At 34.7% G+C, this 13848-nt stretch overlaps 1 protein-coding gene across 1 annotated transcript; it reads right to left on the reverse strand.

Moving 5' to 3' along the window:
* Positions 1–758: 758 nt before the first annotated feature.
* Positions 759–10691, reverse strand: LOC117921044. The gene is made up of 18 exons (XM_034838801.1): positions 9577–10691; positions 9379–9450; positions 9108–9285; positions 8887–8995; positions 7438–7527; positions 7248–7329; positions 7109–7168; positions 6982–7034; positions 6727–6893; positions 3919–4126; positions 3683–3740; positions 3434–3490; positions 3061–3306; positions 2358–2422; positions 2184–2240; positions 2009–2102; positions 1283–1423; positions 759–1186 (listed from the first exon to the last, which is right to left on the reverse strand). Exons 1-18 carry the CDS (start codon positions 10372–10374, stop codon positions 1082–1084), a joined length of 2640 nt encoding a protein of 879 aa, XP_034694692.1. The 5' UTR covers positions 10375–10691; the 3' UTR covers positions 759–1081.
* Positions 10692–13848: the final 3157 nt, after the last annotated feature.

Consider the following 13848-nt stretch of genomic DNA (forward strand, 5'->3'; position numbering starts at 1 on the left):
TAAAATAGTACTAGTAATTATTAATTTAAGTTAGTGTTATTAATTTTTAATAAAACAAATTAATTATGCTTTTGTGAGATGTTAATATCCATATTTTGATGTCATTTATAAAAAATAGATTTTAAATCTCTATTCATATTTTATTAAAAACTATTTATTTTTTTAATTTATTGGTAATTAGAAAATTATTTGTATTTTTTTATAAAACTTGAATTCAATTTAGTTTATATTATATGAATTGAATTTATAATTTTTTTTTTAAATCAAAACAAAAGAAAATAATTTTAAAAACAACTTATCCAAACAAATTTTTGGTTTTTTATTTTTTGAAAAGTTATTTTAAAAACAACTTGTACGCGAGAGAATCAAAATACCTCATTTTAAAGATGAACCAAAATTCAAAATTTCACTTATAAATAAGATTTTATTTTTCACTCCTTATTTTCCCATCCTTTCCATTGCTCATTCTCGCATGCCAAACATGACCTTAATACCTTAATATCAATATAAACTATATGTAATCATAAGTAGGACCTGTGTGCTTATCTTCCACTTCAAAATTTATACCTGCCCAACCATTTGGATCAATTCAAACCAAATAGATCGTTATGTGCCTCATGGGAAAATCCTTTCTGATTGTTAAACACTTGTAATTTTTGCTTCTATTTAATGCATACCAAGCATACCATATACAATATATATGTTCAGATTGAATGCCATTTTCAAGGGGAAAAATGGTTAGACCCTGGGACAAGATATGAGAGGAAATAGCTAAAGGCCCAAATTGCTGACATTGAATATTTAATACTTTATACAAAAATCCAAAAGACCAAAATCATTCACAATCAAAAAAGCCCTCGCTCCTTCACAAAACCAAAATCCCTGTGATCTTCCAAAAACTAAAGACCATCATCTCGTCTGACATCTCTCTAACAAGGAAAAGCATTATGGACTTCATAATACTTTGCTGAATCTTATTTCTTGTCTTTCATCAAAAATTATGCTGCTGCCATAACCATGGCTCTTCTTTTTAAAGTCTAACTAAGGCTCTGTTTTAACACCATAACCAACTTTGATATTTTCATTTTTGAGGGATAATCCTCCGCCACTCAGGAACCCCCTTTTCTAGCATACATGTCCCTTGAAAGCTTATCATCTGATAGAAGCTTTTCCTGTACTCGCTAAGCTGCATGACAAGGTATACAAGAATTAATTCAATGTCTATGGCAATTAAAAATGCACAAGCAAAACAATAAGCACATGAAAAAGCAAGAAGGCAGACCTGGTCTGGCGTTATCTTCTTAAAGCCAAATTTCTTAGTCCATATACACTCTGCTTCTTCAGCAGCTGGAAGCACAAAGCTCCGCACATTTAAAAAGGCCAGAAGTTTTTCAATGCAGGAGAATAATATCTGAAAGTAGCCCTACAAAGATATCCAAGATGCATGAAACCAGTTATAAAATCACAGCAAGATTGCAATAGGCGGTTAAGGACAGAAAACAATTATCAGAAATAAAACCCGTGTTTAATAATATTCTATGAACCAGGAAAAAGAACCAAATCACATGCAACTTTTGGAGGTAACCTTAATTTACCGCAACATTCATGGTCACTACTATATTGATAGAAAGCAATATATCATTAGAATAAAAAAGTCCTGAAACTATTGTAATGAGAATAACTGTTTTATTTCTCCTGAGCTTCATTGCTTTCCCCCTAATGAATATTATCCTTACCCCAGGTTTCTCATACTCAGACCATAATCTAATCATGACTAATTCTTCAACTCTCAATAATTACTGGCACCAAATAGTTCCCAAAAAAGGATTTTCTAATACTGTAGAGAGAACCTTATGAAATTGAATTATGGTATTATACAAAACTCCAAATGGACTTCTGATGGAAAGAGATAATTTGGAGGTATATAGAACTCCACAGGTCATTGAAGGAAAACGAGATGTAGGTTATTGAAGCAGCTATCAGCTAAGCTACTCATTTTTGAACTCACCCTGCCTTGGTTATCAACACTAGTTGCAACCAGAGGGAGCTCTGCCACTTCCTGTCCGAACACTCGAAGGATTCCAGCCGAGACAACATGTGAACTGCATATCAAAGAGACAGTTATAAATAACCTCCTGGTGAAACAATGACCAGATTAGGCATATATAATTTCAGATTCTTACTTGACTGTTATGACTGCACAATACAATCCACTGAAATCCTGACCCCTTACATTCCTTCTGAGAAAGTGAGACATTTACAAATTCACTTGTAACAAAATGACAAATGATGGCAAAATATATACCAGAAAAAAACTTAACCACACATTAATAAATCGGGAAAGATATTGTGCTTACCCATAAACCATGGCTGGAATAAGGTCACGTCCAGTCACTGAATCTATTATTGGGTCAAAGCGATCCTAACACAAAATTAGCAGAAATTTAGTTTAATTCAATGATGGAAGTTGCTTTTATGTATCCACCAAATATTGAAGAATGTCCTTTTAAAAACCACTAGTGAAATAAAATATTATGAAGACATAAATGAGCGTCACTTCACATTTGCCAACCATTTACTTCAAAATGTAGGCCCAGGCAGTTTGTTTCTACCTGCATGAATGTCAATACCATAAAAAATGGAGGCCTATAGCACCAATTGGGTGAGTGGTAGCACACAATTTTTCAGGCAAGATAAATTTAATACAAAGGTACCAAATAAGTTATACAGCGTCATTTTGGCCCACAAAGTATATCAAAAGAAAAACAACCCAAAAGACTAGCAAAATTAGTCATTATCATTGAAATCATTAGCTTTTTTGCCCAATTCACTAAAGCTGAGAGGGTTTTAAACTAAAGTCACATCAATTGTGGAACCACTATCATCTCCAAATAAATAAATTGAAACTGAAGAACTGTATATCTAGATCCAGCAACCAAGAATAATAAAAATTCCTGCTTACAGTAGTTAACGGAAGTGTGATTGCCATGGACTGTGCTACAGGCAAAAAAGCAACCATTAAATAAATGATTATCTAGATACAGCAAGAACGGTACTTACATGGAAGATAGCAACGGCCTCAGAGAGCAACACCCTAGTTTCAGGAGAAGCAAGTTTGCCACTAAGGAGCCTCCATCTTACATTATAATCAGCAATGCTTTCTAAACCTTTCCTCTCATGCTTCTCCTTTATAACATTCAGCAGAAAGTCTGGAAGCTTCTCCTCTCCACGAACATGCAGCTTCTGCAAAGCGGAATGGATCCTTATGCATTCCAAGCAACAAAACCATTTCCCACTGGGTAATTCCTGCCATGCAAGTTTATCACAATTTTATCCAAATAAAAAAAGAATTGCATCTAGACTTAGAAAGGAGGGATTCTTCACGCAAAGCAATCTACACATAAAATAAGATAAAGATCATTTGCGTGCACACCTTTAAATCTTGCATCTTATGGTCCCTCAAACAGCCAATATGAAACTCCTTTTCACACTGGAATAAATTGGAAGAGAAAAAGGTACTAGTTAAGAATAAGCAACACTATTCATAAATCCACTTCCAAAGCGCTTTAGAGCTCAATATACATATATAGATACACAGATACATTTTTTTTATAGGCAACCAGAAATATATATATATATATATATATATATAGAGAGAGAGAGAGAGAGAGAGAGAGAGTACCTGGTCACACAGTATAATCGTGCGTGGACCAAATCCTGACTTACTGAAGTCATAACCTCTGCATATTAACAAACTTCAGAAAAACTTAAATCCAAGAAAAACCCGAAGGAATTGGAATAAATGAAGACAAAAATTTAATGGCAGCAAAAAACAGTAATATAACAATCACTATAAAGCATAACAAAGATGATGACAAAAGCCACAAGCTCAAATAAGTTTGTCTAAACAACCAGCACCTGCATAACACGCATGCACTAACTTCAGCTTCTGGGTTAACGATACGAATGCATCGCTTGGTTATTTGTTCTATGGGATCCACTCCTGAAACCCTGCCAGCTGCTACAGCATTGGCATTATGCTCCACAAACTTTTCTCGTTGGAACATGTTCTGGCAATATCGACAGTACCAGTCATCTTGGGGAATGCTTGGTAGAGATGCACATACTGCATTTTCCAAGAAAAATGCATATTAAAATTAACTCTGGTAGATCACAATTGTTGAACCAATAATGAGAGCTAGCTAAAAGTATTCATAGATAATGAAGATATAGGAAACCTATACTCTAGGATCCAATGTAGGATATCACATAACTCAATTGAAGTTAATTTTTGTAAGGAAAACAATGGAGAATAGACGATAATGCTTGTGAATGTGTGTTATTATAGGGAGAAACCTCATTAGATACGACAAATCATAGATCCACACATGACAGACATGTGAGAGATTAGGCAAAAGAGATTAAGGAACTTTAGTTTTTAGGCAGACAGAATATCAAAACTCTTCTGTTTGAATGATTGCATGTGAAATAAACAATATGAGGACCATATGTAAAACAGATTGGAACTTAGAAAAATAGAAGAAAAGAATAAAGACAGGGCACTACCCACATAAAAATAACCAAGCGGAACCTAGGAGGCGACGTTTGCCAGTCTGGTATAAAACTGATCTTTTGGACAGCTCAGCAGCTCATTTGCTAGGGAAAGCATAATTCTTAAGCCAGTTATTTTTTAGGTCAAATTTGAGAATAAAAAATTTCAGGTTCATTTTTCCCTACCCTAGTTGTTTTGGGTGGGGTGGGGGGTGGAGGCTTTTTCTCATTTGATTGTCTTTATTTCATTTATTATCCTTTTTGTAACTGTGCCTTTTTTTTTCTTTTTTTTATAGGCTTTTTTTTTGTAACTGTGCTTATCTCAGCCCAATATTGAAAAAAATATTCTATAATCTATTCATAAGTCAGTTATGTGAGAAGAGCATCATTTGAAGCTCTCAAATCACAAAATGGGTAAAAGAGATGCATTTCTATATGCAAATGAGGCCAAGCCAATTGACTTAGGCCTTTTAGAAAAAATTAGGCCACCTAGGATATTTCATAGTCCAAATAATAGCATCCGATTATAATATGTGAGTTGTTGCACATTTATCAAAGGTTTAAGGCATATTAAAGATGCAAAGATCTCTTGGAGTTCTAGAATGAGGTGCAGCACAGAAAGTGTGCCAAAGCATCATTTAAGTGCAAACCAGAGTACCACTGCAGTCATATAGAAGTTGCAAATGTGTACCCATAAATAATTAATATTGCAATAGATCAATACACTAATGCAATTATCTAGAACTTAAACATACTAATATTTGTTATATATCATTAATAATAAATATTCAAACTCAAGCACAAAACATTAACGTACCATAGAGCATTAATCATTTACATATTTATTCTTTACATTACACAATTGCACTTTACATTTTATTTTTTTAAATCAAAACATTATTACCAAAAAGGGCCAAAGATGTGAAAATCAAAAGAGGCAGAATAGGCTTTGGAAACAGCATAAACAAAAAACAGTTTTGGACAAAATGAAACTGAAGAACAGGTATCCAGAATTCCAGCAGCAAGGTTTCATTTTGCATGCAAGGCAATTAATTAAGAAGGTCCCATAATAGATAATCCAGTGAACAGTTTAAGAGAATAAAAAAAATTGCATTAACTAATGTTAGAGAATGGCAAAAATTTATACAGGAATGGCTGATCAACTTGCCAAATAGAACCCACAGATAGTGGTGGATTGAAGTGGGGCTGAGAGGGGGGCATGGCCGCTTGCCAATCCCCTGCCCCTCCCTTGGATTTTAAGTCTGGTTTTGCCTGTGCCCATGGCAATGGCCAAACAGGTGCTGAATAGGGGAGGAAGAGGGCAAGGGGAGAAGGAGAGTGTGATAAGAAAAAAATTGGGGTTTCTTTCTTTTGAAGAGAGTTGAGAATGAGTTAGGAGGAACACACTTCTCTATGTGGGTTTCTTATAAATAAGATACAGCAATCATGCTATGAGACAATGAAACACCTTAGTAAAATTTAAAACTGAATGATGCTTTTTTCAAAAAGACCAAAACAAAACACTGGATCAGGCATGCCTATCATGTGCCTTGGACCTCACACAAAGGCCTGCACTTTGTACTGTACATGGCAACTTTCCTGATGCAACAGGAGGTGCCTTCCCTGCCACCACTGCACCTTGCATCTAGGCATGCTTTTGACAACACTATTTTGGGGACACCTAGGTTGGCAAACGTCCACAGTCCAACACGCACTATAATTGGCTAGAATCAGAAAGTCCTACACTTAAAAAAGAATGACAAAAGGAAAGAAAGAATAAACAGAGAAAGAGAGAAAAGGGAGGGAAGGAAGAGTAGAAGAATAATCAAAATGCACATATATAATATCTTACAAAAACAAGGTATGTTCCAGGGGACGTCAAATCCAGAAAAAAAAAAAAAGGTAACTAGTCCTTTTACTTCTACTTATAAACAATAAAAAAGAAGAGAAAAAGGCGTTTATACTGTATTCTTCTAGCGTTTGGCAGTCAATTCACACCTCACATATTAATGCAACAACGTCACAAATAGTTCCATTTCTCTCTCTTCTGAAGCAAGCAGCTGCTTAGCATTCAAGTTAAGTACAAAGGCTCCACTGATGGGTTTATCAAACCAGTGAAAAACATGCAAGTAAATACGACTGATATATCAAATATAATAGGAATCCGAGTTTCACCTCTGTGAAAGGCCCTAGGGCATCCATCACAAAGCAAAAGATTGCCACCATCTCCACAAATACTGCAGAGGTCGTCATTATCCCTAGCAGAATATTTACGGCCTTTTGATAGAGAAATTGCCAATTCATGTAGTGACACTCCATTTGATGTGTAAATGTATGAATAGCTATGAAAAAAAAAAGGATAATGTTAAGAAATTACAAAAGACTAACCAACCAGGTTAGAGAACTGTAAAATCCTTAAACAGAACTCACGGTTTTTTACGTGAGGCCCAACCTGCATGAGCTTCAAACTGTGAGGCACTGACCTGCTTGTTAAATGCAAAAATATCAAGATATATGTATACAATATAAGCAGCAGTTCTAGCAGTAAAAGAAGTACCTCACAGTGGCAGCACCAACAAAATATTCCAAAGCCTTTTTTATAACCATCCAGCAATTTCTGTAAAGAAGAAGCAATTACTTCAGATCATAATAGTAGTTTAAACAAATATAGCAATTCTTCGTTTTATCTCAACAACCTTTCCGCCTGCATAGTAGGCAACTTCAGTTCCATCAGGTAACCCGCCTTCCTCAAAAACTAATCTGTGCAACCTCTGATCTCTTGAGAAAGAAGTCATCCAATGACAAATAAAAGTTAGGCTAAAAGCAAAAACTTGGAGAACTTAAGCAAGAAATCTATTATACTAAATAATACAGATAGATACCAACTTTTTTGTTATCTTCCCCAGACTCTTATTTTCTGAGGAGTTGTACAATGCACTTCCAGAGGACTTTGTAACTGGAATTGGTTTCAACAACCTGAAAAAATAACCCAGATGGAAGCATATAACAAAAGGAAAAGAACATTGGTGTACAAATTCTATTGAAGATGGTGGTTTGTAACTTTGTGTTAACCATATCATAAATAATGATTAAATTTAAATTGATCAAGATCAGGCTAAGTTTGACTATATTTGAAAAGTATCATATAGTTGTTAAGCCTTCTTTAGGAAAAAGCTCCACAATATATTTAAAAACTAATCAAGATACAGAGAAAGGGAACATAACACGTGATGCAATCGAAAAGTTGACATATATGCATGCAAGCAACACATATTAGATTTAACAGGTAAACGGTTTTAAAAACACTTAAGAATGCAATGAATCAAAATTTTAAGCTTAAAAACTGGTGTTGTTCAATCAAGTGATATAGCTTGAGCAATAAACTACAATATATTGGTTGACCAAACTTTTCAATAATAAAACTACTAATCTAGTTTATTTGGAGAATGAATGCAAACCACACTGCATAAATCCAATACCCAAGCCACAGTCTCCCTCCATTCAAGTTTTACAGCTACTGGAATTCATCTTTCCCCACACTTACTTCCTCCAGTAGAGTTTTTGTTTCAAGTGTAATTCACCATTCATCTTCCATTCCATTCATTTCTCCTTTATTCTTTCTTCAAGAAATTTAAGCCAAGGTTTTTATGGAAAAAAGGTAAATTGTGGTCAATGTCCCAAAAAGGTAAAATTGTGGTCAATGTCCCAAAAAGGTGAAAAGATAACTCCTTAATGAAATAATAAAAATTTGAGAAATAAATGATTCAAAAAGTTCAGGGCCCAAGAAAGGGAAGCCTTGATCAACTTCTTTCTTTCAAGTAAGATTCACCACCCATCTTCATTCATTTCTCCTTTATTCTTTCTTCAAGATATTTAAGCCAAGGTTTTAATGGGAAAAAGGTAAATTGTGGTCAGCGCCCCAAAAAGTAATAAGATAACTCTTTGATGAAATAATATAAATTTGAGAAATAAATGATTCTCAAAAAGTTCAGGGCCCATGAAAGGGAAGCCTTGATCAACTTCACTTTCCCACAATGAGCCATATATATATATATATATATATTATATATATTATATATATATAATATATAATATAGAGATAGTATTAAAAAGCAAAAGTGCACAAGAGTACATCATTTTCTAGTCAACAAATTTTCCCACAAGAGTATATATATATAGACCTATAGCTTTCTACTATGTACCTAAGCAAACAATTTTAAGCAAAATCAAAGAAGATCATCACCCATTCTTAACAAACACCAGAAATTTCAAAGCATAAATAAGAATGAAAGATAAGAAGCAAAAATTTGAAACAAGAAAGTCTTAAACAGTTACCTAGCTCTTTCACTGGTCCTATGAATTGAGGTAGCTGGTGAGTTGTTTCTCTTAATGCATGAATTGCCTAGTGGATCTATTTTTGCAGCTTCATCTGCAGGTAAAGATCCTGAGAATCATTGAACACCAAGAACCGTCAAGAAAAATAATTACAAAATCATCCAACTCACTCCTCCACAGCTTAACAGCCTAATTGACCTGAATTTAGTGAGAAAACTCACGTTTTACTGGAAATGAACCAATGGCACTTTGAATAGTTGCTTCCAATGTTTCCAAAGGAGCATCCTTGCATGCATGCAACACATCATGAAGGTTTTTACCATTGTCAAGGTAAATGTACTTTGCTGCATGTCTGTATGATTTGCAAGCATGGAGCTCGAATTGGGAAGGCAAAACAACCTACATTTATATAAGGAAAATAATAAATAAAGTCATTCACTCAAGTCACTGAACAACTCCGCATGCTGACTATGGAGTAATGAAACTACTCACTCTGCTTCCCTTGCACAAAGAACATGAGCACAAGATCCCATTGCCTTTGATAGTTCCCTGAAGCCTATAGCCCTACAATTCAAACATCACAATTTAGCCCCAAGCATGAAAACAAATTGTTATTTTCATGTAAAGCAGCTGATAAAGAAATAAAACAAATTAACATAGTTAAATAAACACCATTAGGTATGAATCTACCTTCTTTCTACCATCGTAAGTTACAGGGTATCCCTCCAGCATGCCAGTCTCGAGAAGATCCCTTATTGTCAAGGGAACCTTGTTCAAGGCAATCTTTTTTGACATTTTCAGTCCTAACTTCTTTGGACTTGTTAATGATCTTACCGCACCATTTGTCTTCTCGTCAACTCCTATGGCAACAGAATTGCAAAAATTATAGTCTGATTCCAAACTCTCCACAGTGTCCTCCTTCGATTTTAATGCTGATCTTGTAAACCGCTTTGGAAGTTTCTCCTCCACCGCAATATCTATCTCCTTGCTCTCATCGATCAGTTCTGCAGTTTGCAACTTCAGACTACCATCATTTGATTCGTCCTTGATTGAAGCTTTCTGGGATTGGCTCTTCGGCTCCTCTTCACAAATGGGCCCCACCAAATAGCCGCCCGTAGGTTTCTCCACGACAACAGGGTCATTCTCATCAGTTTTCTGCTCCTCATCGGTAGTGCTTTCATCATCTTTTGGCTCCTCCGCAATGGTTCTTCTCTCATCATTCTTGGACTCTTCCAAACGCTTCAGTCTCTTATTTCTAGAATACTGGATGACCCCATCCCATCGATTCTTGGTCTCGCGAATCCGATCACTAGAATCATTCCCCTCCAACTCATCATTCAAGGTCTTCAGCTTCTTATTACTCTCATTCCAAGCAACCCCATTGCAGTTAATAGTTTCATTCTGAGTCTGAGCCTTCGTCGACCGAGTCCGACCGATTAAACCGCATTGGGAATGAACCTCCAATGCAAAAGCTAACTCGCGTTTCATACCTTTCCAGAACCCAGAGACAACAAAACTGCGATATCCAAAACGGCGCAGAACAGAAACACTAATCGGGCCACAGATTTTCGATTAGACAAACCCAATCGATCGATTCGAAACCCTAACCCCTCGAGTTACCAGGATAAGTAGAAAAATTGAGGAAGGAGTCGTTGAAAAATCGGGTCCAGTGATGGGATTTTGGATTGAGAATGTGGGACTGGAACAATGTTTGTGAGAGATGGTGACTAGGGTTTTGGAGATTGGAAAGAAACGTAGTCAAGAGTGAAATCGAGGGGCCCAAGCAACCAGCGAATCAAAGAAAAGATATATGAAAGGGCAATGCGGCGGATCCTTAAATATATAAACCATGAAATTACAAAAATCGATGAAATAAAATAAAATTATTCCATTTCACATCGCCTAAAAAAATGGGATTGTCAATTTCTTCTCTTTTTCTTTTTACGTGTTATAAAATAATTATAATTAATATATTTTTTATATAATTTAAAAACAATTTACAGTTGATTCAAACCTCTAATGTCGTCTTTCAGACTTTCACGTTCATTATTTTATTAATTTTTTATATCATATCCGCACAAGAAATTAAAACGGTATTTATAACGTCTTTTAACTAACTTCATGCAAAATTATTTTATTTATAAAATAGCTTTTTTTTCCAAAAATATTATTAAATTTTTTTTTAATCCGTCCCGTTCGTATGAAAAATTAGTTAAGATCAGACAATACATAACGGTCTTTTTAACGGTTTTCTTTTAACCGTTTTCCTTATACTATTCGGGAAGAGGTGGGTCCATTTTTTTTGTCATCAGTAGCCAAAAAGGGCCTGGCAACGGGTATCACTAGCACAAGACTATGGATATTTAAACGTTCCTTTTTTTCTTTTTTTTTGAATATCGGTTAGTTTGGCGGGTAACATAATCAGGAAAATTATATATTATTATTAAATATGAAATGTCCATTTTAAAAAAGACCGAGTGAAATAATAATTTTTTTTTTCTATTTTAAAAAATCGAAGACATGGTTCCATGAGCGAGTGAAATAATCTGAAAAAAAATTATTATTTCAAATTTTAAAAGATATAGAATAGGTAAATACTTAATATAAAAAAGTTTGTATTATTTTTTATTTGAAAAAAAAAAAATCACACCTAAAATCATCTTATCTTATCACACCAATTATTAAGGAAAAGGAATGAAAAAAAGATAAAATTAGAACATAAAATAGAAGAACAAAATAATGAGACCCGGGATAATTAGGATGATAAAAATCTAATTTAATTAATATTTTCATAAATTAAGAGTAATTAAATATTAAAATATTTGATTTTTATAATTTAAAAATTAATATTTATTTTTTTTAATTTTAGGATATTTATTATTTTATTCTTTTTATAATTAAACAAATTTATAAAAAAACAGTAAAATTTATTAGATGAAATAACAACCAAACAAATAATATCTTTTTTTCAATGATTTTTTTTTTTGGCATAAACATCCTATATTAGATTAAATTTAATTTGAAAAATAGAGTGGAAAGGAGAATTTAAAATATGAAAATTTTAAAATTACTTACTATGACATTCTGTTTTTCGTTTTTTTTTTCTTTTTAACAAAATAATAAATAAATAAATAAATGGCTCCACGTGGATTTCAATTGTTATGGTTGGACTGGGTGAAGTCACCGGCATTAGAATTCTGTTGCTCTGGCTCTCTGCTTGCTATTGGAAATTTCAGAGATGATCTCCAAAAGTTGCCAGTCTATACAAACAATATGAAAAATGGATGAAAAAAATTACATAATTTACTAATTTAGTGATTAATTAGAACTATAACCCCAGATGACCACTAAGACGATGATCGTACATCCCTTCATAAACTTCACTTTGAAGTTTGGACCTGGCTGCTTTATGTTTAAATAATTTTTAATGCTATTTAATAATATGAATACAACCATTCAGCAGAGTCTTGATTTTGATTGGCTATGATCTCTAATTATTTTACCGTTTCTTTTTGTATTGGTTGATTATTTGTTGTACGCTAGAGATATTAGACCAAGATCAATCCAGTAATATAAATAATATAAATGCACAGGAAAGACACTACTAAAATTGGGTTTGACCCATGATAATCTTCATCTAATTTGGGCATGAAAAAGATTCAAGATTTACCCAACTAATAGAACTGCAGCCCAAGCATTACCCATACAACCAGACTGCAAGTCTGCAATTATAAACTTTGGCCAGAGGCCTACATGCATTTATGATCAGCTGGCGAGGCACTCATGATTTTTCATGCTTAAATATGATTATAATAGAAGAAAAGAAAGAAAAGAAACTAACATAATCTGACTCGCCCTTGTGAAAGTTTCCTCCAGCAGACTTAGCCCACTTCACATAGAAGCGAAGAGAGAGATTTGGAGGAAGCGAAAATGCCAAAGGATCGAAGTTGCCCTACACGAGAAACCGCCCTTCAGAAGGCGATTCAGTCCGAGTAGTCCCATTTCTCCCACTGTCGTGAATCAACGAGCGTGGGGAAGGATATGCACACCTAAGAAAGACTGCGGCCACCATGGATAGGAGTGGATGTGACCACCCCCACCTGGTTGCTTTGAGGCATTGGTTGGGGGTGGCTCCGTGGAGAGAAGATGAAGCTCAGGGTCACATGAGGGTACGGAGAGGGTTGATCAGGGAGGCCTGGTGTGTTGTTATAAGGATTTCTTGGTCATGGGAGCAATAAAAGGATGAGGTGACTTAAGTAGTAGTGTGTGGTCACTTTTGGTTAAAGGAGGCAAAAAGAAAGTAGGGTAGTGAAATGGGGACTGAAAGTTAGCATCTTCCAAGGGATATGCCATTGGCACCTCCACTGGCTCCACATCTCATGACAGCTCCCCCTTCCATTCTTTTTCCCTTCATTTCCTTTTCTTGCCCTACACTCTATACTCATTTCATCATTTGTTTATCTAATCAGGTATCATGCATTCCACCATACTAGTAGATGACCTGGCATGCCAGGTGGCAAAATCCCCTCCCCTTTTTTTGTCATTGGGACTTGTTCATGGGCAAGTGTTGAAATTCGTGTAACGATTTATGGTGAAAAATTAAGAAAAATGAAAAAAAAAGAACACACAGATTTAATATGGTTCGATAAATTGTCTATATCCACGGAAATAGGAAAGAAGACTTTCACTGCTTATCAAATCAAATTAGATATATTAACCCTTAGGAATAAAATTTTAAAAATACTTCTGAATCATACCACAGGGTGTTGCCCCCACACCCCCAACCTATCATTAACCACAACAATAGAAATACAAGTCTGAATGCCACAACAATAGAAATACAAGTTTAAATGACAAATATCGTCACTCTTTTCGCTCAAATATAAGTCACATGCTACAATAGCAAGTCAAGCCAGTTGGACCAGATTCTGATGTGGTGTCAAGTCACGTGTATAAAAAGCG

This window comes from Vitis riparia, chromosome 8 (genome assembly GCF_004353265.1).
Source record: "Vitis riparia cultivar Riparia Gloire de Montpellier isolate 1030 chromosome 8, EGFV_Vit.rip_1.0, whole genome shotgun sequence".
NCBI lineage: Eukaryota > Viridiplantae > Streptophyta > Magnoliopsida > Vitales > Vitaceae > Vitis > Vitis riparia.

Excerpts from the sequence above, each read along its gene's own strand:
- LOC117921044 (XM_034838801.1), bottom strand. The coding sequence starts at position 10,374 with ATGAAACGCGAGTTAGCTTTTGCATTGGAGGTTCATTCCCAATGCGGT. Across the intron at positions 2,423-3,060 it reads AGGCCGTTGCTATCTTCCAT|GATCGCTTTGACCCAATAAT; the intron begins GTAAGTACCGTT and ends ATTTTGTGTTAG. Across the intron at positions 1,424-2,008 it reads GTGTTGATAACCAAGGCAGG|GGCTACTTTCAGATATTATT; the intron begins GTGAGTTCAAAA and ends ATATCTTTGTAG.